The sequence below is a fragment of the Cnephaeus nilssonii genome (assembly GCF_951640355.1).
Source record: "Cnephaeus nilssonii genome assembly, chromosome: 7".
Taxonomy (NCBI): domain Eukaryota; kingdom Metazoa; phylum Chordata; class Mammalia; order Chiroptera; family Vespertilionidae; genus Cnephaeus; species Cnephaeus nilssonii.
In genome coordinates this window covers 87,544,584-87,570,331 of record NC_137078.1, presented here as the reverse complement: position 1 = coordinate 87,570,331, position 25,748 = coordinate 87,544,584, and the positions used below count along the sequence as shown (strand labels likewise).

The window sequence follows — 25,748 nt, the reverse complement described above, 5'->3', positions numbered from 1 at the left end:
TGCTGGTGTGGCTCGGTTGGGCGTCATTCCATGCACACTGAAAGGTTGCCAATTTGATTCCTGGTCAGGGCACATGGCTGGAATGTTTCATTCTCACATCGATGTTTCTCCCTCTCTTTCTAAAAAATCAATAAAAAAATATATTTTAAATCATGATAGTTATTAACCCGCCGTTAAATCACACTGTTTCAGTGACTCCTGCAACATAGCTGCCATAGATTGGGCACCACTGAGCCACATCGGCCCGGCTTCAGCCCCTTTTTGAGGAGCCTAAAGGTCACAGTCCCTCCTGAAGCCAGTTTGGGGCTGGACCCCAGGCCGACTCTGAGGTCACAGGGGTTACACACCAGTGGCACCGCCGCCCTCTCCCCTCCCCCTCCCCCCTCCCCCCGCCCCCATTAAGCCGCCCAGCCGCCCTCGCAGGCCTGAAGGGCGGGCAGGGGGCAGACGGGCGGTGGACCAATGGCCGTCTCAGCTCCTCACCTGGCCAACCACGTGGGCCCAGGTATGCTGGTGGCTCCGCCCCGGGCCCAGCCCAGCCCAGCCCCTCCCCACCCCTGGGCTCTGGGAGCGGAAATTCCTGCGCCCGCAGGACGGAACGGGCGCGATCCCTTGATCCCTTCGGGCGGATTGGACTCCACCATGGAGCCAGTAGAGACCTGGACCCCCGGGAAGGTGGCAGCCTGGCTGAGAGGTGGGTGGGGCCGGGGCAGAGTTGGGCTTGAGGGGCACTGGGACCGGGAGAGGTAAATAAAGGAAAAGGGCCTGCTGAGGCTGGCAGGTGGTTCGTCTGTCAGAGTGTTGGTTAGCGTCTGCCTGGTATCTGCAACTGTGCGAGGCAGAGATGAGCCCCGGAGGCCCGAGGAGCCAGAAGGGGTCTCCCGTTGCCCCGTCATCCCAAGAGGCTGCCAGGGTGGCGATGGAGAGGCGGTGGGTAATGAAAACAGAGGGGGTGGCCCCAGCGCGGCCCACACCCACTGTATCTCCTTAATCTTCCCTCGGCCCCAGGGCTAGAGGGCTGTTTTTAAACCCATTTTTCTGAAGCGGAAACCGACGCGCTGAGCCAGGAAGTGATTTGCTCTGGCTTTGGAATAGAGCCGGCCCTGTTTCCCTTCTCTCCACCCTGAGGCTCCCAGTGTGTGAAGCAGAGCCCCAACCTGATGAAAGTTTGGCACAGCCCCCACTCCCCCCCACCCCGCTTGTGCCCAGGGGTCTCTAAGGGAGATACCGCACAGGCTCAGGGAGCCCAAATGGATGGGAAAGTCCCAGACGGCCCACAGACTCAGAGAAGTGGAGACCTCTGCCATGCAGGTGGGAGGGGCAGGTGAGTCAGGGCAGGTGAGTTTCTCCGAGAGGGGCACCATGAGTACCCTGGGGTCAGGCTCAGGGTGACTAACCCTATCACAGCAGGATTCAGGGTTGAATTCAGACTCCCAGACTGGGTTTCAGGCCCAGCCCCTCCACTCACCAGTTCTGTGACCATAGGTCTCCGTTTCCCTCTCCATAAAAATGAGAATGGCAACTCACGTGTCATGAAGCGCACAGAATGAGACTATCATGACAAGTGCCTGGGATGTGTATGTAGCTCAGTGTGGGAGGCAGCACAGCACATTCATTGTACATGGGAATTTGCTCAAGGGCCCATAGCTATGGAGTAACAGTTTGCTCACTCTTTGAAGGAATTCCTCCCATTCAAGCAAGCCAGGTTCCTTCCCAGGAGCTCCCATGAACTCCTGTCCAGTGCTCTTAATGTCACACAGGGAACGAGGGAGAGCTGCTGACCACACAGGTTCTCCAGGGAAGGAACCTGGCTTGCTTGAATGGGAGGAATTCCTTCAAAGGGTGAGCAAACTGTTAACCTCTGTTTGTATCCGTTTTCCCACCTGCAAAATGGGAATAACAGTAGTCTCTGCATTCTAGATTCGGTGAGGATCAAATTCTGAATATGTTTATTTTTAATTAATTAATTCGTCAATTAATTAATTAATTAATTTTAACCCTTGATCGAAGAATGGGCCTCTCTTCTATTGGGGAAGGTCGTCCTCTTCAACTGAGCATGCAGCTTTGGGAGGGAGGGGACACCTGCTAGTCAGCCAGATCAGCTGAGCCAACCCTGGGGATCAGTGGGGTGACAGATGTCGCAGCCAGATCGCCTTCACGTCCTGAATGTGTTTACAGCCCTTAAGATTTTGCCCAGCTCATAGTAAGCATTCAATAGATAGTCTTCTTATTTGTGCCAGGCAAGGGCTGGAATTAGAGATGCGCGGTTATTTCAGGCCCCGTGCTTGAAGAGCTCTCGATCAAGTGGGAGAGGCTGATGCTCAGTTGCAGGTGTTTCTGGAGGCACAGGAAGCAGTGGGAGCAGAAGAGGCCCCGCCCCAACCTGGAGCGTTGTGGAGCACTTCCTGCAGGGAGTTACCTGAAAAAGGGAGGAAGGAGCTGGAAGTGCAGTCCAGGCAGGAGTAGTAGCACCTGCAAGGACCCTGGGACGGAAGCACAGTCCAGGGAGTTAGTGTCTGCATCTGAAGTGCTGGGTTTGAGGGGCTGTGTCAAGTGATGAGACTGGAGAGGCACGGGGCAGCCGATCACCCCGGGCCTTGTAGACCGTGGTAAAAACTCTGGCGGTAAGTGCTGTTACTGATGGTCTCCCACAAGCCAGGAAATGGGCCAAGTGTTTGACATGTATCATGTCATTTACACATGATTAGAAGGTAGATGCTTTTATTGTCACCATTTACAGGTGAGGGAACTGAGGCACAGAGCAATTAAGTTACTTGCTCAAGCGCTGACATTCAGGCCTTCCTGATTCCAAAGCTCCATCCATGTTCTTACTCCCCATTTAGTAGACAAGCAAGCATCAGAACAACTGGAGGATTTGTTAAAACCAGAACTGCGGGGCCCTACCCCTGAGTTACTTAGCAGGTGCAGGATAGAGCCAAAAATTTGCATTTCTAACTAGCTCTCCAGTGAGGCTGCTGCTGGTCTGGGGAAACTATCCTACTTCTCAACTCAGTAGCCTCATCTGTGAAATGGGCAGAACACAGCCTAGGTCTCAGGGTTGTTATTAGGAACAGATGGGAGGGAAAGGGGCTTTATGGGAGTGAAGAAGTGGCCAGAAAGGCCATGCCACCCCCTGGCTCCCCCATGCTGACCCCTGCTGTCCCTCCAGGCCTCGATGACTCCCTGCAGGATTACTGCTTTGAGGACTGGGAGCTGCCTGGCAAGTACCTGCTGCAGCTCTGTCCCCGTAGCCTTGAGGCTCTGACCGTGCGCCCCCTGGGCCACCAGGAGCTCATCCTGGAAGGGGTGGAACAGCTCCGGGCCCTGGTGAGTGAATGGTGGCCACACTGGCTGCAGCTTCCACCCGCCTGGGGGTGTCTGATGGGCTGGTCACTGCCAGGGCGGTGACCAGCTCCCTCTCTGGCACAGAGTTCTGGGCTACAGACAGAGAACCTGCAGAGCCTGACAGAGAGGCTGCTGGAGGGGACCCATGTCTTCCAGAGCTTAGTCCAAGGCCGCCTGGGGGGCTGTGCCGAGCCCCCGGCTGATGTCCTCAGTGCGGCTGTGGAGCTGGTGCGTGAGGCCCGTACCCTCCTCTTCTGGCTCAACAGGTACCTCAGGCTCCTCCTAACGTACGGGGTTGGGGTGACTGATGGGGGGACCCTTCTCATCCTTGGCCTCCTCAGGGCCCAGGAAAGAAAAACAGAGCTTGGCTCTTGCCCAGATATGGTGGTGCAGGGCAAGGAGGTTAGTTGGTCTGCTTGGGGGCACTGGGTCGCCTGGGTTTCTACCCACCCCACCCCGCCAGCTTGTAATGACAGCGGTCATCAACAACTCTGCATAGAGAGCTCCTCCCCTCCACTGGTTACTGCTTGTCCCACAGATCCCAGCATAAGTGTCACCTCCTCAGGGAAGCCTTCCCTGGTATATATTCTCAGAGCTCCCTGCACTTCACAGCAGTTGCAGTTAAATCATTATTGATGGAATTATGTATTTAACTTCTGACTCCCCAGTGCCTAAACAGTCGGCTCTGAGTGGTTCTGTGACTTGACTGTTAAGCACAGTTTGCTAACCACTGTTCCATCCTTCCCCCTGCCAGGTACCTCTTCACCCACTTGAATGACTTCTCGGCCTGCCAGGAGATCGGGGAGTTGTGCCGGAAGCTGGGCCTGGCCTTGCAGGAGGTAGGAGAACCAGGGGCCAGGTTTGGCCCAGGCTGTAGAGACAGGTCAGGCAAGAGCTTTTTATAACCTGTGAATCAGCACAAGATCGGGTGTAAGGGCAGGAGGAGGCAAGAGCAGGAAGAGAGGTGCCCAGCCACTGGGTAGGCGGCAATGGGGGCAGGGGGTCTCCTAGCTGGCCAGGGCACCCCCAGGAGTTTGACCCTCAGGAGGGGGGAGAGGAGAGGGCATAGGTGGAGACTTCTGGGGGCCTGGTGTCAGGGGGAGACCTTGGGGACGGAGCTCTGCGGCCGTGTAGTTCTGGAAAGGGGGCCGGGGAGTGGAGGCAGGGAGGGACTGCTGGGAACCCACCCTGCCCTCGGAGAAGGCAGTGCCCCTGCTCAGGGAAGGCTCCTGCTCCCACTGCTTCCAGGACTGCCCAGCAGCGGACAGGGAGAGCCAAGTCCTGCAGATCGTAAGTGTGTGTGTGTTTGAGGGGGTGCGGGGTAATGGGGATAGGGTGCGGTGGGTGGGGCTCAGTCTGGGCATTGTGCTCCCCATCCCAGTGCAGCCACGTGACCGGGATCTGCCACAGCATTCTGAGCTGCAGCCCCCAGGAGCTTCTGGAGCAGAGGGCCGTGCTGGAACACGTGCAGCTGGATGATCCTCTGGTGACCTCTGACCTCTGACCTCTCGCCTTTTCTTTTTCAATTTCATTTATCGGTGTGTTTTTTAAGTGAGAGAGAGACACACTGATTTGTTGTTCTACTTATGTACGCATTTATTGTTTGCTTTCTGTGTGTGCCCTGACCGGGGATTGAACCCACAACCTTGGCATATCGGGACAGCGCTCCAACCAACTGGGCTCCCGGCCAGGGCTCCCCTCTCACCTCTTGGCAGCCTGGCCTGGGCCCTGAAACATGGTTCCAGGATCCCACGGATTCCTGTGCTGTTATGGCTAGAAGGCCTTTTTTGTGCAGACGTTCAAGGCCCAGAGGACCAAAAAAAGAAAAAAGAAAAATGCCTAGAGGACTTTCCTGGGGTCCCACAGTGTTCAGCACCTTCCCAATCCTCAGGTGCCACATTCTAGCCCTGAGGTGCAGACCTGGAAGGTTGGGGAGAGGACATGAACTTTGCTGCTTTAACCTCTCCCGCTGGGAAAGCCAGAGCCCCAGCGCTGCCCCTGCCCTGCCCATCCCTGCTTACCCCTTAGGAGAGCGGCTGAGAATGTCACACCTGAGGAGTCAGCCGCCCCACTTCCCTCTGATCCTCATTAAAGGCAGAGGCAGAGACCCACAGAGGAGTGACAAGCCCGAAGTCACACAGCAAGTTGGGCAGTGCCAGCTGGGGCCAGCTCTTTCCCCAGTTCTGCCCACCCAAGGATTTTGTTGCCTAGCGGGGGTCCCGCCCGCTGGCCCCGCTGCGCCCACACCCTCGGTGACTCCAGCCTCTGCTTTCACAGGGTCTGGAAATCCACACCACCAGCAACTGCCTGCACTTCGTGTCCCAAGTGGGCACCCAGGTGAGAACCCCACAGCCTTTTCAGCCGCCTGCCCCCTAAGACCCTTTTACCAGCCAGCCACGCCAGCTTCAGGCCCCGGAAGGGTGCACCCTCTGAGCCTCACCTCCCACACCAGGTCCCTCCCAACTTGCGGCTGCAGATCCTGCCTGGAGATGAGATTGTCCAGGTCAACGAGCAGGTGGTGGTGAGTGAGAACAAGAGCGACGTAGTGGGAGCGAAGGGGTGACCGGGTAGAACCCAGGGCTGTGGGTCAGGCAGGGACTCTTGCCGAGACCAGGGTTGTGGGAATTGCCTTACATCAGGTGAGTCAGCTCACACAAGCCAGAGCGGCCTCCGCAGAGCCAAGCTGAAGGGGCTCATGGAGGCTTCCTAGAGGAGGAGGGGGAGGAGAAGGAGAAGGAGGAGGAGGAGGATCAGGAGAAGGAGGAGAACCAGGAGGCTGAGAGAGTGCTCCAAGGGAGGGGGCTGTTGGGTTGTTTTAGAGCCTCCTGCCCAGCTGACCCAGCCCCGTGTCCCTGTCCCGTCCCCCAGGTGGGCTGGCCCCATAAGAACGTGGTGAGGGAGCTGTTTCGGGAACCAGCCAAGGTCAGCTTAGTGCTGAAGAAGGTTCCGGTGCCGGAGACACCTCCACAGGTACCTGTCCCCTGACCTGCCCTCAGCCGCTTTCAGATTCCTGTTGCCAGCTGAATCACCTGCTTCTGGTTGTTCCCCAGTCCCCTCCGCAGGCCCTGGGCTCCCCACAGCCGAGGGTCCCATCGCTGGCTCTGGGCCCACTGTCTCCCAGGTAACAGGCTCTGCCCTGGGTGCGTCTAGTGGGGGAGCCATGGGCTCATCCCATCTCCCCTTGCTCTCCTCTCATCTCCCCTTGCTCTCCTCCCCCCAGGGCCACATCTGAAGACATCTTTCCCTTCAACTTGACTTCACACCCAAGTCCTGGGTCCAGCCCTGCCTCAACAGGTAGTTTCAAAGTCCCACAATGTGGTGATGCCCTAGGAAAGACATGTGGGGTGCCTGGCTCTGACCCCTGGACCCTGATGCCCCCACCCTACTGCCCGGCCTGGACTGGGCTCATGGACTCCCCTCTCTTCTCCTTCCCTGACAGACTCTGCCTCTCTTGACCCTGAGCCCCTGCCCATTACCCCTGCACCCCCAGCCACACTCCCAACAGGGGGAGCAGAGACTCGTGAACCCCTAGAAGACAAGGTAAGCTGAGGGGCTCAGCAAGGAGGGGTGTGGTTCAAATCCAGACCTTCTCTAACCCCCTGTGGTCCTTCCAGAGTCCTGTCCTCGATCGGAAGAAATCAAAAGGTAGGAGATGCACCCAACATGTGGGGGTCCCCTGACACGAGCAGCTCTAAGAAGTCTTTATAGTGCTGGGCAGGACCCCCCACACACACACACTTTACACTCAGCCCTTCGGGAAAGAGCTCTGTCTCCTGGATCAGACAGACCCGTGCTCCCAGCCTGGGCCTCTCGTGCGCTCTGAGTCTGAGCTAACAGCCTGTCCTCCGTTCTTTAATTTCCTCACCTCCACAATGCGGAGAGTCATTACTCAGAGCTGACAGGTGATTCATTCCAAGCACAGAGTATGGGTTCAGAAATATCAGGGGGTGCTCTCCTGGTAGACAAGGGAGCAGATTTGGGGGTCCATGGTGCCTTGCCAGCCCCTCACTGATGCCCGTGCTGTGCTGCTGCAGGCGTGGCGACGCGGCTGAGCCGCCGGCGGGTGTCCTGCCGGGAGCTGGGCCAGCCAGACTGCGACGGCTGGCTCCTGCTGCGCAAGGTGCCCGGGGGCTTCATGAGCCCTCGCTGGCGCCGCTGCTGGTTTGTGCTCAAGAGACACAAGCTCTACTGGTACCGCCAGCCCCAGGTGAGACCCGACACACCTGCGTAAGCAGATGAGTCACCTCAGGGCCACAGTTCTTGTCCCTACTCCCCACCATCTACTCCCACTGTGGTCACAGGTGGGCCACAAACCCTCCTGAGCCCCAGTGTTCCTGTCTCTAAAATGGGGACACTCTTCAAAGAGGAATGAGCTGCTATGTGTGTAAAAGCACCTTTCCTTCCTCATCTGTTGTTCTGTCCATCCTAGTGATAGGCCATTCATTCGATTGTTTATTCCTCAGCAAACATGCAGGTGCCCGCTGTTACTCAGCTCTGGGCTGGGCACCGAGGACACTGGGGAGACTTGGACACTGGGGAGTTCTTGCTACTCCAGGCTGGGGGGTGGGTGGGGGAGGGTGAATACACGCTCAAGGATAGTGCTGGGAACACACGCTGTGACAAAGGAAAAGTCCAGGGGATGGGGGGCGGGGTGGGGAGCCCACAGAGGTGGCCAGTCCCGCCTGAGGCGCGGCGCAGGCTCCCTGGGAAATCAGCACCTGAGGGCCAGTCAGGCGGAAAGGAGCAAGCAGGCCAGAGGGAGAGCAGCCTCTGCAGGGCTCGGTGGTACGAGGCGGCTTCCTCTGTGCCTATTGACGGAGCAAATGTGGGCGCAGCCTCCTCTTCTAGGCTGTTTCTCTGGATCTCCTTGGCTCCCCTTTCCTGGCTCAAAGGCCCTCCTTGGTCACACCCACACCACCCCCCTAAATTTCTGCCCTGAGCTCCTAACACCAAGAGGTTTGTGGTTAGAGAGCCCAGCAGATGCCCCCGTGGGATGTGGCCTCAGGAACCTGATGACCTCGAGAGTGTGGGGGCTTCATGCTGACCTCACTGTGATCCCCCCAGGATGAGAAGGCTGAGGGCCTCATCAATGTCTCCAACTACAGTCTGGAAAGTGGGCATGATCAGAAGAAAAAATAGTTAAGTCCTGGGTGTGACGGGCTGGGTGGTGGGAAGAGAAAAGGAGATACGGGGTGACGGTAGGGGTGGGGTGGAGGCGGCAGGGAGCTGGGATTGCGGTGCGGCCTCTCCGGGTTCTAGATGGGCACACCCAGGCTGAGGGAAGGCCCTCTGCTCCCTGGCAGTGTGTTCCAGCTCACCCATGACGTGTACAAACCCTTCATCTTCGCTGCCGATACCCTGACGGATCTGAGCATGTGAGTGCGCCCCTCTCCACTCCCAGGCTTCCACGTGAGTGCTTGGGAGCCTGGGTTCAAATCTCCGCTCTCTGATAGTGGTTGATCAAGGCACTCACTTTCCTAAGCCTCAGTTTCATTAGCTATAAAATGGACTAATAAGAGTTCCTACCTCTCAGAGTTGCTCTGAAGATTAGATTAGACCAGTGGTCAGCAGAGCCAAATATCAACAGTACAACGATTGAAGTTTCTTTGGAGAGCCAAATTTTTTAAACTTTAACTTCTTCTAACTGCCGCTTCTTCAAAATAGACTCGCCCAGGCCGTGGTATTTTGTGGAAGAGCCACACTCAAGGGGCCAAAGAGCCGCATGTGGCTCGAGAGCCACAGTTTGCCGAACAGGGGATTAGACGATCATATAGGGGAAAGGCCCTTGGCATACAGTACCTGGAAATTCCCTCAGACCCATTTGCCCCTCCACAGGTGGGTGCGCCATCTCATCACCTGCATTTCCAAGTACCAGTCTCCAGGCCAGGCCGCCCTACCCCGAGAGGAAGGTGGGTGCTCACAGGGGTGGGTCTCACTGTGTCTCACCTGAGCTTCTGCCTTTCCTGGGATGGAGGCTGGGAACTCAAATGCCCTCACCCCCTTCCTGGCCCCCCAAAACCGTGTGAAGCTTAGTGTGTTCCCCAACTGCTCCTGTTCACCCCAGACTGCTACAGTGAAACAGAAGTAGAAGACCTTGACGATGAGGCTGGGTCCCGCTCAGCCTCGGTGAGTAGGGGACTGGTGGGGGGTGAGCAGCAGGGCACAGAGCGCAGACTGACACCTTTCTCTCCTTCCACGCTGCCCACAGCCCAGCCTGGGCCAAGCTGGGAGTCCCCCCCGTGGAGACACATCCCCTGCAGCCACCCCCATGCAGGGCAGCCCACGGACCTCCTTTGGCCTTCCAACAGGTGCTGTGCTGGGGGTGGGCGCTGAGGTGGAGAGCTGGGCCTGGGACAGGCACATCCTCATCCTGCTTTCCCCCCCGCCCCACAGACAGCAGTGAGGGGACACTGGAAGGAATGGTGCGGGGGCTGAGGCAGGGCGGCGTGTCCCTCCTGGGCCAGCCACAGCCCCTCACTCAAGAGCAATGGCGGAGCTCTTTCATGCGGCGCAACCGAGACCCCCAGCTCAATGAGCGAGTGCACCGTGTGCGGGCGCTACAGAGCACACTCAAGGTCAGCTGGGGACACCGCGCATGGCAGGGGGCTGGGCTCTACGCTTTGGGCTCTGGTTGCTGGCCCACAGCCCTGGGCTCAGTTGTGGAGTTGGCCAAGTTCTAGGTTCCTGGTTTGAGAACCAGGGCTAGACTGGGCCCATGCTATGTTCTAGGCACTAGACTCCAAAATTAGCCCTGGGCTCAGGCTCTGCCGCCCTCCCTGGGCGATCATGGCCCCTAAGGGACGCTCCTTACAGGCAAAGCTGCAGGAGCTGCAGGCCCTGGAAGAAGTGCTGGGCGACCCTGAGCTGACGGGAGAGAAGTTCCGACGGTGGAAAGAGCAGAACCAGGAGCTCTACTCAGAGGGCCTGGGGGCCTGGGGCGTGGTGCAGGCTGAGAGCAGCTCCCAAGTCCAGACCTCTGGCTCCGGAGAACATTCTGCCCGCCCCCTGTCCTCTGACCCTGAGGAACACTCCCATCTTTGCCACCTGACCCCAGAGAGCAACCTCTGACCCTGACCAGCACCTAGTTCCTGACCTCTGGCCCTGAGGACCACCTCCACCTCTGGCCTCAGGCATGTCTAGGACAGAGCGTCCTTGTGTTCTGTGCAAGGTTGGAAGTAGAAGTGGTCCGTGGCTTTACCCCAGCTGACCCCCTTCTGCCTGAGCGGCCACTATTTCTGCTCCCTTCTCCCCTGGAGTGGGGTAATGTAATGAGATCTCAGTGCCACCCTCTCCCGCCTTGGCAACAAAAGAGTGGGAGGCAAGGCTGAAGGAAACTCTCTCCGGTCCGTCCTCTGACCCGTGGGGGCCTCCCTCAGTCCTTTGGCATTTCTCCCTCCCCAAACCGGTCTGTACAGGCCTTGCTCCCTTTACACAAGAGACACTTCAACCAAATAAAGTCAATTTCTCTAAAATGAATCCACATCCGTGCTTGACTTCCATATTAGCGTCAGGAATGGGCTCCGCAGGGGGACTGGGATGAAAAACTGTCAGACAGGGGTGAGCGCTCTTGGTCACTAGCCCACTGGCCGGGGCTGTGCGTGAAGCTCCTGTCCACCAGGATGAGGATTGCTAATCCGTGCCTCACGAGGGCTTCTACTCGTGCTCATCTGTCCCAGTCCTTTAGAGACCAAAGGTTTGCTTTCCTGTCCCATCTCAGGGGAGACAAAGTGAAAAACAGAGACCGGCCTTTCCCTAGATGGGGCACATACCTTGCATGAAGGGCAGGGTGGGCTCCTGGAGACCAGGGTGGTGAGATGGCATAGCCAGAGGGGAGAGGTGCCGGTTGTCGTCAGCTGGGAGGAAGGCCCTGAGGTGAACATTCTTTTCCTCTCCTTAGCCCAGTGTCACCTCCAGCTCCTGGATTTGGAGTAGGGACACAATCCTCTCCATCCAGGTTGTAGAGGAGACCTGACCTGCTCTGTCAGCCTCTGACCTCTGACCCCAGCCAAGGTCCTTAGTGTGCCTGGCTTTCTCGGTGGGATATCAAGGGAATTCAGTGGGAGGAACTTCTCTCGAGACTGGAATTCCTTGGTGGAATGCAAATGGCCGGAGTCACAGAGGCCTCTATGATATCACCACGAGGGGGAGCAAGACGGCATGGAATAAAGTTTCTTTGAAGAGTAGGAGGAGACTGAGCCACTATGACGGATAGCAGATGGCAGCGAAGGACTATCAAGTCTTTGAGTGTCATGGTAGATGACCCCTGCCGGGCTCTACCATTTAATCTGGGCACCCCAGGATCGGGTGGGGCACAGGAGGACTGTGCTGGGTCCAGAGGGGTAGGGGCTGCGCTGATGGGCCCTCTCCTCACCCTAGCAGAGGTCCCCTCGTGATCCCTACTTCTGGCCAGAGGAGCAAGTGCTCATCGACCGCGGAGACATCATTAACAGAAAGGTAAGGACAAGGTGGTCCAACCTCACCCACAGTGACCCTTTTGCAGCTGTGCCCATGTGGCAACAAGCCTCATAATCACTCTGTCCCTTTTGCCTTCTAAATGTCCTTCCAGAGGACACTCCCCAGCAGTAATGCCTGCAGGCACCCCCCCCCATGATATGTTAGAACTGCCTGTCAGTGCCCCCCATAGGAACCCCTCTATAATGACAGTCTCCTACCAACAGAGATCCTAAAAGAGTCTCCCTTGTGATGACTCCGACAAAGATCCCCCAGCAGTGGGCCATTTAGGTAGTGACCTCTACACTGATACCCCATACCATGATTCCCGCTTAGGCCCCTTCCCCCCAGAGTGGCCTTCCTCAGAGAACCCCATTCACTGAGAGCAAACATGCAGGCAGAGGCCTCCTACGGTGATACCTGCCTGAAGGAAGGTCCTTCGCCCTCTCCCAGGATGCCTGGGAAATGCAGGAGTTCTTCACTCGAATGTATGTCAAGCAGCTGCTCCAACACTGGGCGTTTCAGCTGCTGCTGGCCACGCTGCTGGTGGTCAACGCCATCACCATCGCGCTCCGCACCAACTACATCCTTGGCCAGGTGGGACTCTAGCCTGACCTCTGCACTCACTGACCTAATGGGGCCTGCGTAAGGCACTTCCCTCTCTGGGCCTCAGGCTCCTTCCTGTCCGCGATGATTGGATTGGCTGCTCTTCAAGGCCTGCCAGCACTGACCTTCCAGTGGTCTAGAGATAAAGGAAGACATTGTGGTGGAGGGGGCCCAGCTTTGAGGAACACATTGCATTTGTATAGGAAGGGCAGGGGAAAAATGGTGTGAGTAGAGGCAGGCAAACAGATGCCTTGTAGGGAAGGGTATCTCTTATTTATTTATTTATTTATTTATAAGATTTTTAAAAATGGATTTTTAGAGAGAGGGGAAGGGAGAAGGAGAGAACAAGCGAAACATCGATGTGAGAGTGCAATATTGATCAGCTGCCTCCTGCACTGGGGATGGAGCCTGCAACCTGGACATGTATCCTTGACTGGGAATGGAATTAGCAATCTCCCTAGTGCATGGGAGGATGCCCAACCAACTTAGCCACAATGGCTAGGGCAAAGGTAATCACTAGTCACTGAGAGAGAATCGCTCTGTGCCATGCACTGTACTCAGTGCTAGGGTTCCAGGTATGAACACAACAGATGCAGTTCTGTCTCAGACACAAACATCCTACCTAATAATCCTACCTAATAATAGACAAATATGCAAATTGACCACACCTTTGCTATGCCCAGGCCACGCCCACCAGCCAATCAGGATGAGTATGCAAATTAACTCAACCAAGATGGCAGCTAATTTGCATATCAAGACAGCATAGAAAAAAGCCAAGAGTTGCAGAAGGGAGCAAAGCTGCAGAGAAGCAAGCAAGCCAGGGGGAGGAGAAGGGAGGAGCGGAGGCGGGGCCAGGGGAGAAGGAAGGAGAGCAGGCGGGCTGGCAGAGAAGGCGGGGCGGGGGAGAAGGGAGGATCCCAGGCGGGGCCGGGGGAGAAGGGAGAAAAGCAGGCGGGCTGGTGGAGAAGGCCGGGGCGGGGGAGAAGGGAGGAGAGCAGGCGGGGTGGGGTAGAGTGTAGCAGGAAACCCTATTGCAGGATTTTTCCTGCAACGGGAATGCTAGTGTCATTATAAATGCCTGCGTGTCAGAGCACATGGAGAAGGCATCGAACCCGATGGGTTGAGGAAGGCTTCCTGGAGAAAGGGACATTAAGCAGAGACTAAAGAATGGGTAGAATGAGTTGGCCAGGCAGAGAGACGTGAGGAAGAGTGTTTGGGGGCAGGAGAAATAGCATGTGTGTTCTATGTGTCCAACTTGAAGGCCAGTGTGACACTGGTCTCATGCTTTTTTCTTACAAGGGATATACAACATACATGGATTGTGCTATTTAAAAATCAACATTTTTTTAAGTGTCCAATGTGGTGACTGATGGGTTCAGAAAGGTGGTCTGGGGCAGGGCCTTTAAGTTATGTCAAGGAGGGTGGCGTTTATCCTATGTCATTGGAAAGCCAGGGAAGAGTTTAAAGCATGGAAGTGACATGACCAGGCATGTTATAAAACTTACCCTGCCTGCCACAGTGAGGGCTACGGAAGGGAGAGTATCAAGAATGGGAAACAGTGAAGCAGGCAAGATGGTGTGGGAGATGTTCAGGTAAAAGCTGATGGGGCTTGGACCAGGCTAATGGCAGTAGGTAAAAAGAGATCACATGTATCTGAAGTTCCCTAGGAGTCAGATCCATGGGCCTTCTAGATTGATTTACTTTATAGCAAACACTTAGTGAGCACTGACAAGTGCTACCTCGTTTAACATCTGTCACCATCTCACGTACACAGAGAAAGGGAGAGCAAGAAGTTATGTTTCTGGTGCTTTTTGTTGGGACATGAGGACATAGGATGAGCAGGTTTGGGGAGGATGCTGAGTTCAGTTCGAGTTGTGTAGTGTCTGCGATGCCCATGCAATATCCACACAAAGATAGTGAGGGGTTAGAGGTCAACTCTGAAATGCCTCAGAGAGCACTGGGATGGAGGTGGTGACATGAGAGTTGCCAGCATCTGGATGGATAGTTGCCGAAGCTAAAGGAATTGATGAGGTTGCCTGGAGAGAGAATTGAGTGAGAACAGGCCAATGCAGAGCTCTAGAGGAGTACCTGCAATTAAAGGGTAGAAAGTGGAAGAGGAGGTGCAAGGGAGACTGAGGAGAAGGTGTGCCAGAGGAGTGGGAGGAAACCCAGGACAGTGTACGCTCAGGGGAGCGGGCACAATGGCAGATGTGGCTAAGAGACAAGGCAGTAAGGACTCTGACGTATCCCCTGGATTTAGCTTTCATGACCTTGATATGGTATTAACAGAAACCCTATTGCTAGATTTGGAGAATGAGTAGATGGGGAGGTAGATCACACACATTGATGGATCATGAAATCAATCCAGATTGCAGATACTAACATTGTGATATAGGATGAAATAGTAAGATGAAAAAGAATTAAATAGAAATTGTCTGTGTGTGTGTGTAAGAGGGAGAGAGAGAGAGAGAGAGAGAGAGAGAGAGAGAGAGAGAGAGAGAGAGAGAGAAATGTAAGATGTAAAATAGATTTCCTATTATGGGTCCTAGTAAAAAATGTTAAAAGCACTGGTATAGGATATGTGTCATGGAGGTCGAATCCTAGAGGCCTGTGAATGCCAGACTAGTTTGAACCTTACCCTACAGGTCATGGGGAACCATGGAAGTCTAGTGGTAGAGAAGGCAATAGATGCCCATGACTTGGAGAAGGCAGGAGGACTATTTAGGTAATTCTTTCTATAAATAGGGGAGCCTATTGCCTTCAGTGGCCAGTGGGGTGGAACTGAGGTGACAGATGAGGGGACAGAAAGCTCTTCCTTGTAATGGGCAGACATCCCTGGCCCAAGATGCTTTTTGGGAATTTGGAACCCATAAACTTAACCTCTCATCTGGGTTTAAGAAGCTCTGCCCAGCTGGTGGATGGGGGTGGTGGCAAGGTGTGGTAGCAAGAGGCTTTCATGTGTGGCAGCGAGCCTGGGGGCAGAGTCTATTGGCCATGGAAGTGAAGAAAGGGAGGAGTCCAGGTGACTTTGGTAACTGCCAGGGTAGAGTCAGGGGGCTGGAAGCTATTAATAGGGTCACAGACTATAGTGGTGTCACAGCTTAGTGGAAACTAGGGGGGAAGTATCTAGTTTGGGTGAAAATGAGTTGGGGTTTAAACAGAATTCAGTCATCAAGTCATCCGGCCATGTTCCATTCACCCAGAGAACATGTCCCGGAGTAGATACTCAGGAGCTTGGTCAGGCTGGCCTGGGGGATTTGGGAGCTGGGGCAGCGAGAGTGGTTGGGACAATCAGAGAAGAAAGGATAGAACTCGGTGTCTTCTATCTCAGGGGTAGGCCTTTTCCTCCCAATTCTGGAACCAGTTCTGCCGCCCCCAGTCTCCCTTTTCCAAGTATCCTTACTCTAGGGGAGCAAAGGTTTGTAGTCAGACAACAATCTTTTTTAAAAAAAAATGATTTTTAGAGAGAGAGGAAGGGAGAGGGAGAGAGAGAGAGAGAAACATTGATGTGAGAGCGAACTATTGATCGGCTGCCTCCTGCATGCTCCCTATCGGGGATTGAGCCTATAACCCAGAATTGTGCCCCGACTGGGAATTGAACTGGCAACCTTTTGGTGCGCTGGACAACATCCAACCGAGTCACACCTGCTAGGGCTAGACAACAATCTTTACTGCTGTCTGACCTTGGGCACCACTCATTTCTCATCTGTAAGATGAGAATACAGCCTACTTTTTAGGATGATGGTGACAGGAAAGCAAAATTATGCATGTGTAGTCTTAGCAAGATGCCTGGCATGTACATGCAAAGTGTGCTCTAAAGGAGCTACATCCCTAGCCAGTTTGGCTCAGTGGATAAAGCGTCAGCCTATGGACTGAAGCGTCCTGGGGTTCGATTCCTGTCAAGGGCATATGCCTGGGTTGCAGGCTCCATCCCCAATAGGGGGGCGTGCAGGCAACTGATCAATGATTCTCTCTCATCATTGATGTTTCTTTCTCTCTCTCCCTCCCTCTCCCTTCCTCTCTGAAATAAACAAAAATATATTTTTAAAAATATAAAATAAAGGAGCTACAAAGATGCTGAGGATGAAGAGCGGCAGGAATATGGGCCTTCCCTCCCCCCAGGACGTCCTCTCTCCCTGGCCCTGCCCAGTCCTGCACGCCACTGACCTCTCTGTCCCTCTCTTTTTCTCTGTCTTCCATGTAGAGACACTATGAGTTGTTCTCTACCATAGATGACATTGTGCTGACCATCCTTATCTGTGAGGTTCTCCTGGGCTGGTTAAATGGCTTCTGGATTTTCTGGAAGGTGAGATCCTGGGCCCTCCCTGCCATCACCCCTACCCCACCTTAGGAAGTGTACCCCATCCAGTCCCCATCCCTGTGCTCCTGGCCCTGAAGATTGAGAAGTGTGTGTGTGTGTGTGTGTGTGTGTGTGTGTGTGTGTGTGTGTCTGTGTGTGTGTTAGAGAGAGAGACTACTTCTGAGATGTACAATATAGTAACTTATTCTTAGAAGGGCAGCTTCCCTGGGTTCCAGTCTCTGCTCCAGCCTTCCCCCATTCTATAATCCTGGGAAAACCTTGATGTCCTTATATAGGAAATGAGATTGAGAGCATTTACCTTAATTTATAGGGTTCAAGAGTAGGAGTCAACAAACTTTTTCTATCAAGAGCCAGATAAAGATTTTAAGCTTTGTGGGCCCTCGTCTCTGTTGCAAACATTCATCTCGGTTGTGGGAGCACAGAGAAGCCGTAGACAGCACATAGGTGAATGAACATGGCTGTGCTCCAATAATCTCATTTAAGGACACTGAGATTTGAACTTCATATAATTTGCGTGTGTCACCACATATTATTCTTTTGATTTCCCCACCACCACCATTAAAAACAACAACAACAACCATTCTTAGCCTGAGGGTTTTACAAAAAAAGAGCTGCTGGCCAGATTTGCCCCGGCCTAGAGTTGGCTGACCCCTGTTCTGGAGAATATTGAGAAGCTGTCTCTGTGAGAATAGGTTTGAAAGCTACATTAAATCAAACTTTCTGTTTGAATAGGACTTCAGGAGCCAAGGGATTTATTTGCCTTTGGGCATGTTCGAGAAGAGGCTTATAAAAAAAAAAAACTACCAAAAAAAGAACCCTCTCATAAAAAGGAAGTATCATTTAAATATAGTTACTAGAACAACCAATTCGAATTATAAGTTTTCAATGGGTTAGAGGTTTTACTTCATAGAACACAGAATGTAGAATCTAGAACAAAAATTGTGAAGTCTGAATGTCTTAAAAACTGCTTTGGGCAAACAACACTTGCAAGGATGCTTATTAATAGAAAAAAGAGCCTGGCCAGCATGGCTCAGTGGTTGAACATCTACCTATGAACCAGGAGGTCATGATTTGATTACTGGTCAGGGCATAGATGCCCGGGTTGTGGGCTCCATCCCCATGGTGGGGCATGGAGGAGGCAGCCAATTAATGATTCTCTCTCATCATTGATGTTTCTATCTCTCTCTCCTTCTCCTTTCCTCTCTGAAATCAATTTTTTTAAAAAGAATAGGATGGTTCATATTGACATATCTCAAATACCTTGGTTTTGTGAACATTTCCCTGCCTTGCTTTTTCAGAACTAGCTCTAGATGTAGGTAGACATCTATTGACTAGGAGGGAACATTCCTCTTTCATCTTCCTGAGGTTTCTTTCAGCAACACTTAGGAATTTGTCCCAGAGTTTCTTAGCACGGGAGACTTGAAGCAAGCATGAGGATCTTGTGTTCCTCCAAGCCATTCTGCTTGTCCCATAAACCAGGGTTTCTCAACCGCAGCACTACAATAATGACGTTTAGGCCTGGATACTTTTTTGTTGTGGGGACTGTCCCATGCATTGTAGGATGTTTAGCAGCATTCCTGGCATCTACCCACTAGATACCATTAGCACCATCCTAGTTGTGATAACCAAGAATGTCCCCAGACATTGCCAAATGTCCCCTGGAGGGCAAAATCACCCCTGGCTGAGATAATGTTCCAAAACCTAACCTTTCCTCTGGGACCAAGCTACCAGTGCCAAAAGCCAGGGCTTGTTAGAAGCTGGTTTTGCCTCCTTCCCCACTCCCACCCCTTCCCCTGGTTCCTAATACACAAAATCTGATCCCTGTTGCAAGGGTGTGGTGGAAGGGGTGTCGAGAAGACAGGAAGGGATAAATAACAGGGAAGGGAGGAAATTAACATCTCAAATATTACCCAGTCACATAGGGATCCCCAATTTTGTCCCCAGCTCTCCCCTCCCTTTTTTTTTTATCATCCGTGTGTAACTCCTTCCTTCCCCTTACCTCCACAGCCTATTAATCACTATTTCACCACCTAAATCTTCCTCAAATTTCTGCTATCCCTGTCTATGGCCATACCACCCTGAACGCCCCGATCTCGTCAAATTTCTGCTATCCCTGTTTTAGCTCTTGCTTTGTTTTCCCTCACCAGGATGTTGCTATGGCTTCCTGTGTCCCCAGCTGCCATCAAAGTGATCTTCCTAAGGCACAAGCCAAAGTATCCTTGCTTATTTTTGCAGCCTCATCACTCCTGGCCTCACCCTGGTGTTCCAGCTGCACCAAACTGCTTGTAGTTGCATTCCCCAACACACACACACACACACACACACACACACACACACACACACTGCTGCTTCTCACCTCCATGTCTTGTCCATGCTGACCCCTGTCTATGCCACTTATTCACTTGCTTTACTTCTACTTACAGCTTAAGATTCGCTCAAATGTTCTCTCTTCCAGGAAGCCTTCCTGTCTCTCCCAGGCTAGATTAGTTGTTGCTCTGTGTCTCTCTACTATTATGTGCTTATCTTTCTCACTTAGAGTTAATGTTTACTGCCTGCCCAACTCCCTCAAAACAAAATAAGCTGTGAGCCCAGCAGTGCAAAAATCCTGTGTCTTCAGAATCTGGTTCAGGGTCTAGCATATAGTGTGAGTTTAATACTGGATGGGTAGAGGAATGAATCTGTAGACAGGCAGACTTGTGTCTCCTTATGGATGTGTAGCCACAGACATTCTGAACTTGGGACACTGGGCAAGCTTGTGTTTATTGGACTACCCAAGAAATGTAAGAACATTTTTTTCATTAAAAAACAGTTTAAAAATATTTAGTGCAGATACATATTGGTCAAAACTCTATTGAAAAGTACACAGAATTCTTGCTTTTATTTCTTCCCTTTCATCCCTTTCTTTCCACCCCCACTCTCTCTAGGTAATCTTTGTATATTTATAGTCTCTTGCTTATCCTTCCTCTGTTTATTTTGCAATCATAAGCAAACAAGTATATGTTTTTAGTTCTCCCTTTCCTAACAGTAGCATACTATTGTCACTGTACTGCACTTTGCTTTTTTTTATTTTTTAAATATATTTTTATTGATTTCAGAGAGGAAGGGAGAGGGAGAGAGAGATAGAAACATCAATGATGAGAGAGAATCATTGATCGGCTGCCTCCTGCCTGCCCTCTAATGGGGATTGAGCCCGCAACCCAGGCATGTGCCCTTGATTGGAATCCAGCCAGGGACCCTTCAGTCTGAAGGCCAATGCTCTATCCACTGAGCCAAACCAGCCAGGGACCCTTCTCTATCAGCTGCACGTTGCTTTTGTCACTTAATGGATTCTGTAAAACTTTCTATGTCAGTACATGAAGATCTTTTACTTTACTTTTCTTTTTTTTCTTTTTTTTATGGCTAAACGGTACTACTCCAATGAATTAATGTGTAATAGTTTATTCAACTAGGGCCCAATTGCTGGACACTTTGGTTGTTTTCAACCTTATACAAATGTCATTTTGTACTTGAACTAGAGTTTCTGTGGGTCAGGTGTCTAGAAGCGGGATCACTGGTCAAAAGGTCAATGCACATATTGTTTGTTAGGTAGAGCAAATTCCCCTCTTTAGTAGCTGTGCTTGAATTTTCATCTCTGTGAGCTTCCTTCCCCATCCCCACTCCTAGATGAGTTTGTGCCTTATTGGACAAAGGGCTTGTAAAAATTTCCTGTCTCTCCTATACAGTGAGAGCTACTTCACCTCTGAACTGGCTACTGAAGCAGTGGTCTTTAAGGTTTTTATTAGTATTTATTTTTCTTTTATTATTAATTGGAGTGTGTGTCACACAAAGGCTGGAGCATCCAAACACTCTCTTGTCACTTAACTGTAGGGCAAGGCCATTTTCAGCAGTGCACTAACCAAGGGGGGTGCTCAGCTTAGGAACGAGCTTGTATGTATGTGCAACTATACACTGTGTGTCTCTGAGACTGCTCTTGACTGTTGACACATGTATGAGACAGCAAGTGCATGCCTATTGGGTGGCATGTTTTGTGGGCAACAGAATGAGTAACAACAGTGAATGGCAGATGACTGGCCCTGCTGTGAGAAGAACATTGATCCCCTCATCCTTGGGGGGTGGGGAAGGCAGACCCAGGATGTCTCCATGGGCTGGGCCTGACAGACCCCGCTGGGGCTGGCCCACCCCACCCCCCAGGACGGCTGGAACATCCTCAACTTCCTCATCATCTTTATCTTGGTCCTGGGGTTCTTCATTAGTGAACTCAATGTCATCTCTATCACCTACACCCTCAGGTGAGCTGGGAACTCTGGAGAAAAGAGGGGGACCTGCCCTGGACCCTGGGAAAGAGATGGGGGGCTTTACCAACTGGGGATAGTTCTGCCTGTCTGGGCAGGTAGGGTGGCAGTGAGGAGGAGGGGTCTGGGAAGGGCTGAGGGGCATCCCTGAGAGGCTCTGCTACAGGGTCCTTCGTCTCGTGCATGTGTGCATGGCTGTGGAGCCCCTGGCCCGGATCATTCGTGTCATCCTGCAGTCGGTGCCTGACATGGCCAATATCTTGGCCCTCATCCTCTTCTTCATGCTGGTCAGTCCCTCCCCCACCCCAGCCACTCCCCTTCCCTGAACACGTCATGGGTCATTGGGGATACAGGGGTGTCTGGACAAGAGGAGAGGCTTATGGGCCCAAATCCCTGTGATTCCCTTGGCAGCGTTCATTTGTATGTGCTGTCTCCAAGGCTCTTGTGTGAAGTCAGACGGGTCTTCGGTCTCTCTGGCAGGTGTTCTCCGTGTTTGGGGTCACTCTCTTTGGTGCATTCGTGCCCATGCATTTCCAGAACATGCAGGTGGCCCTGTACACCCTCTTCATCTGCATCACCCAAGATGGCTGGGTGGATATCTACAATGACTTTCAGTGAGTCCCTTGTGAGGCTTCCGATCCCTCAGCCCATCCAGGCAAGGCAGGGGCTGGGCTCTCATCAAACCAAATACTGGCTGGAGAGGGGAAAGGGCTCCAGGTGGGTGTGGAGCCCCAGGGCTGGGGATGAGGATGGCCCAGCAGGAAAGGGGTGTCGGGGCTTTAAAGGAGGGAAAGAGATCCCTGAGTTTGGGGCCTCTGGGTTGGTGGACTACTTGAAGCCTTGTCTCCTTGAAACTTCACACAATCAAAGTCCCACCACAGGCCTATTCATGGATATTTCTCCCATCATGCTAAACAGCCGGGTTGGCAGGCCTTGGGCACGGGAGCTGCCTGTGGTTGCACTAGAGCTTTAGGGCAGCCTCCCAGCCCACATGGGAGCCTACCAAACTGCCTGGACTCCTGGGAACTGAGGGTCTCATTTCATTTATTCTTAGACTCACTGCCCAAGGTCACGTTTGGCCACAGGTGGCTACCTGGGTTCTGTCCTTTCCCCCTTTCCCATTAAGACTAAACCGTATTTGTTTCCAGTCCACTCCAGGGATTTGAGCCCACTGATGATATCTTTTTATCCCCTTCATGTGAGAGTAGAAGGGATTGGTAAAGGGATTCTACTGTCATTATCCATTATGATTTAGGTGGTAGAGAAACCACAGAGTGTGCAATAAAGGTGGACTGGGCTTTTGAGTCTTTACCACACTAGCCATATGACCTTGGGCAAATTACTTTTCTGAGCCTCAGTTTTCTTATCTGTCAATTGAGGATTACAATACAATATTAGCTATGTCATGGATTGCTGTGAGGATCAATATAAATCTCTTAACATAGAACCTGGCATAGTACACACACACACACACACACACACACACACACACACACACACACACACACATACACAAGGGGGGTTGAGAGAGAGAGAGAGAGAGAGAGAGAGAGAGAGAGAGAGAGAAAGAGAGAGAGAGAGAGAAAGAGAGAGAGAGAGGAGATATTTTATGGGATATTTACAATAGGTATTAACAGTGGGTGGGATTTTTCCTGTATATTTTCCTTCTGCTCTTTCTATAATGAGCTTGAATTATCTTTTATAATAAGAAAGAGTATAGCCAATAGGTTAAACTTGATAATGCTGATGTACAAATCCCCACCTTGCAGGGGTGAGTTGAGGACCCTGCTGTCTGGCAGTACAGCAGGTGCTCAGTAAAGAGCAGCTGCTATGACAATTAGAAGTAGGCATTGGATCTAACAATAGTAGTGAGGCAGCAGAAGTCCTAGTAGGCCTTGAGATAATTTCCCCATTTCATAGATGAGGAAACAGCTTAAAGGGCCAGGGCAGTGACAAGGCCCCTACCTGCCATCTCCAGGGCGAAGACCAGGGACTACGCAATGGAGGTTGCGGGTGCCTTCTACTTTATCACCTTCATCACTATTGGTGCCCTTATTGGCATCAACCTGTTGGTCGTCGTGGTGACCACCAACCTGGAGCTAATGATGAAGGCAGGAGAGCAGGGAAAACGGGATAGAATAATAAACTTCAGTGAGGTGAGTGAGATGGGAGGGCAGAGGGAGGAGAGGGAGTGTATGTATGAGTGCTGACTTGAGCATAGGGGTATGTGTGTGTGTGCTCACACATTCAAGTGCCCGGAGAAAGCCAAGCCTGAGACCCAGAGGCAGCATTTCCTACCTTGAGTGCCGATTCACCAACTGGGGCTTCTGAGGGCTGTGGATTTCCTAGATGTTTTATTTCTATGGCAACTCAATCTGAGTAGCCTGGGTGACCTTAGTCCCGTGGTCGGCAAACTGCAGCTTGCGAGCCAGATACAGCTCTTTGGCCCCTTGAGTGTGTGTGGCTCTTCCACAAAATACCACGGCCTGGGCGAGACTATTTGGAAGAAGTGGCGTTAGAAGAAGTTTAAGTTTAAAAAATTTGGCTCTCAAAAGAAATTTCAATCGTTGTACTGTTGATATTTGGCTCTGTTGACTAATGAGTTTGCCGACCACTGCCTTAGGGCATTTAACCAATCTAAGCCTCGATTTCTTCTTCTGTAAAATGGGAATAATGATAGTACTTACCTCAAAGTACTATGATGAGAATGGCATGGACAAATGAACAGTACTTGACACATACTAAGAACTCACTCAATGTTAGCTACAGTATTATTTAGTCAGGGTTAGAACCTCCAAAGGGTTGGGGAGGTGAATGGTGTAGTACTTCCCACAGTGTTGAAGTCACTGGGCTGTGACTTGAGAGTAGATGGGCTTTAGAAGTTTGCTGGGTAGGATTTAGCAGAAGCGAGAAGGCTAAGATTGGTGGAAGCTGAAATGAGGGGCATTAGAATCCTGGTGTCCTAAGAGACTCATCCTCTCTGAAGCCAAGCGGGAAGAGGCTGGAGGAGGGGGTGCTGGCTGAGCTGTCTGTCCCCTCTCCATTTCCCCTTCCCCAGAGAGAAGATGTGGAGGAGTACGCGAATAAGGACCTGCCGCTGGTGCACTGCGAGGTGGCCCGTTTGGAGATGTCTGGCCTTCCCCAAGAGCCGCTTGTGGGGGGCCCCCTGTCCAACCTCTCGGAAAGCGCTTGTGACAACTTTTGTTTGGTGCTCGAGGCAATACAGGAGAACTTGATGCAGTACAAAGAGATCCGAGATGAGCTCAACACGTAGGGCGGGTACTGGGGGTACCCCCGAGTCCCGTGAGTTAGGGCTGAGCAGAGCCTCAGATTCTTCTGGCTTTATGTCCTCACCATTTTATAACGTGGTCCTTGAGGCCCGGAGAGATTAAGTGACTTGCCCAGCGTTCTCCAGCCTCTTGGAGGAGCTGGAGTCCAGACTTCCCGGCTTGGCCTGGATCTCTATCAGCGTGAAAAGGGAGGGTGAAGGGGGCGGACACCAGGGGACAGGTGGGAGGACTGCCCCTTTTCCCCCTACCCTGAACGTGCTCACCCCTCCGCCCCCAGGATAGTGGAGGAAGTACGCTCCATCCGCTTCAACCAGGAGCAGGAGGAGGAGCTATTGCACAGACACTCGTCAAAGACCCAGTCGATGGAGAGCAAGTCCTCCATGGACCTCCATGAGATGACTAGCCAGCAAGACTTGATCACTGCGCTCGTCCACAGGGAAAAGGTGCCGTTTCCCTCTCCTACCCGATCTGTGTCCACCCTACCCAGCCCAGCCCAGCCCAGCCCAGTCTCTGAGGAACTAGTCCAAGTTCGTCTATTCCAAGGCCCGCCCCCCAGTCGGCCAATCTGGTTAGGTTCCACCTTTCCTTCTTTAAGAGGCCCGGGAATCCCGTCAGATTCCTCTCATTGACCCACTTCTGATTCTAGTGCCCTCAAACCTACCCTTTCTTAGAGAGGCTTGAGCCAGCTCAGTTCCTGCTTAGTGGCAGATACTTATGCCCACTGATGGCAAAGGACCCCTGGGTCCTGTTTAGGAGAAAGCCTCTGGGGAGAAAAAGGCACCCACCCACATTAGTTTCTGCTCCCCACACCATCTGACTGTGACTGTAAAGCTCCACAGCCTGGGCTCCCAAGCTCAGAGAGGATACTAGGCAGGCTAGACACATGAAGGACTTCCCTGGGAGGCCTCGATGGGGCACCCTTGAAGCTGGAGAAGGGGGGTAAGGAGCATCTGCCATGGCAGGGTAGGGTATTGACAAGACCTCTTGGTTTGCAGGTTCAGGAATCGACCACAAATTTAATGAAAAAGAAGAGGAGCAGCCGCTGAGAGGGCAGGAGGGGAGCCAAGGGGCCTGTGCACACACGCCCAGCTGCTGCATCTTCCTGCATCCCAAGCATGACTTGGCTAAGCCTGGCCTGAGCCCATCCTCTCCCTTACACCTGGGGTGATGCCTGGAGCTATGGAGGTGGTGGCCTCTCTAGGGCCTGTGCCTGTGAGCTCCAGATCCAGAGGAGCCAGGATGGAGAAGGACGCTGGATGAGCGTGGGAGCCCTACAGCAAGAAGGTGCTGGCCAAGGCAGCCAGGGATTTGGCCTAAGTAGGGGCATCCCTGGCCCCCTGCTCTAGGCCAGAACTAGATGGGGCCTCCATGGGTCCAAGAACTAAGAGGAGAAAGCTGAGGCCAGTAAGGCCAGGCATCTGTGTATTGACAATAAAGTTTTAT

The 25,748-nt window shown here is 52.7% G+C and overlaps 2 protein-coding genes across 2 annotated transcripts; both read left to right on the top strand.

Annotated features, from left to right (window-relative positions):
* The first annotated feature begins 562 nt into the window (after positions 1-562).
* On the top strand, positions 563-10,788 carry CNKSR1 (connector enhancer of kinase suppressor of Ras 1). Its single transcript, XM_079776883.1, has 21 exons — positions 563-694; positions 3,170-3,327; positions 3,430-3,611; positions 4,100-4,184; positions 4,594-4,635; positions 4,727-4,831; positions 5,623-5,682; positions 5,798-5,866; positions 6,214-6,315; positions 6,396-6,466; positions 6,566-6,639; positions 6,785-6,885; positions 6,960-6,990; positions 7,380-7,552; positions 8,410-8,483; positions 8,649-8,720; positions 9,181-9,254; positions 9,410-9,471; positions 9,554-9,653; positions 9,739-9,920; positions 10,159-10,788. Exons 1-21 carry the CDS (start codon positions 643-645, stop codon positions 10,411-10,413), a joined length of 2,124 nt encoding a protein of 707 aa, XP_079633009.1. The 5' UTR covers positions 563-642; the 3' UTR covers positions 10,414-10,788.
* Positions 10,789-11,546: 758 nt separating this feature from the next.
* On the top strand, positions 11,547-25,472 carry CATSPER4 (cation channel sperm associated 4; the record flags this gene model as incomplete). Its single annotated transcript, XM_079777869.1, has 11 exons — positions 11,547-11,597; positions 11,722-11,799; positions 12,250-12,393; positions 16,607-16,708; positions 20,915-21,012; positions 21,182-21,302; positions 21,496-21,629; positions 22,994-23,171; positions 24,074-24,285; positions 24,583-24,748; positions 25,301-25,472. The coding sequence occupies 11 exons, from the start codon at positions 11,547-11,549 to the stop codon at positions 25,349-25,351; spliced, it is 1,335 nt and encodes a 444-aa protein (XP_079633995.1). The 3' UTR covers positions 25,352-25,472.
* Between the last annotated feature and the right edge of the window lie 276 nt (positions 25,473-25,748).

What these genes read in the sequence shown, in the direction of transcription:
- CNKSR1 (XM_079776883.1), top strand. Translation starts at nt 643, where the DNA reads ATGGAGCCAGTAGAGACCTGGACCCCCGGGAAGGTGGCAGCCTGGCTG. An exon ending in TGTCCCAAGTGGGCACCCAG is followed by an intron (nt 5,683 to 5,797) that starts GTGAGAACCCCA and finishes CTCCCACACCAG; the next exon opens with GTCCCTCCCAACTTGCGGCT. An exon ending in CTGGGTCCCGCTCAGCCTCG is followed by an intron (nt 9,472 to 9,553) that starts GTGAGTAGGGGA and finishes CGCTGCCCACAG; the next exon opens with CCCAGCCTGGGCCAAGCTGG.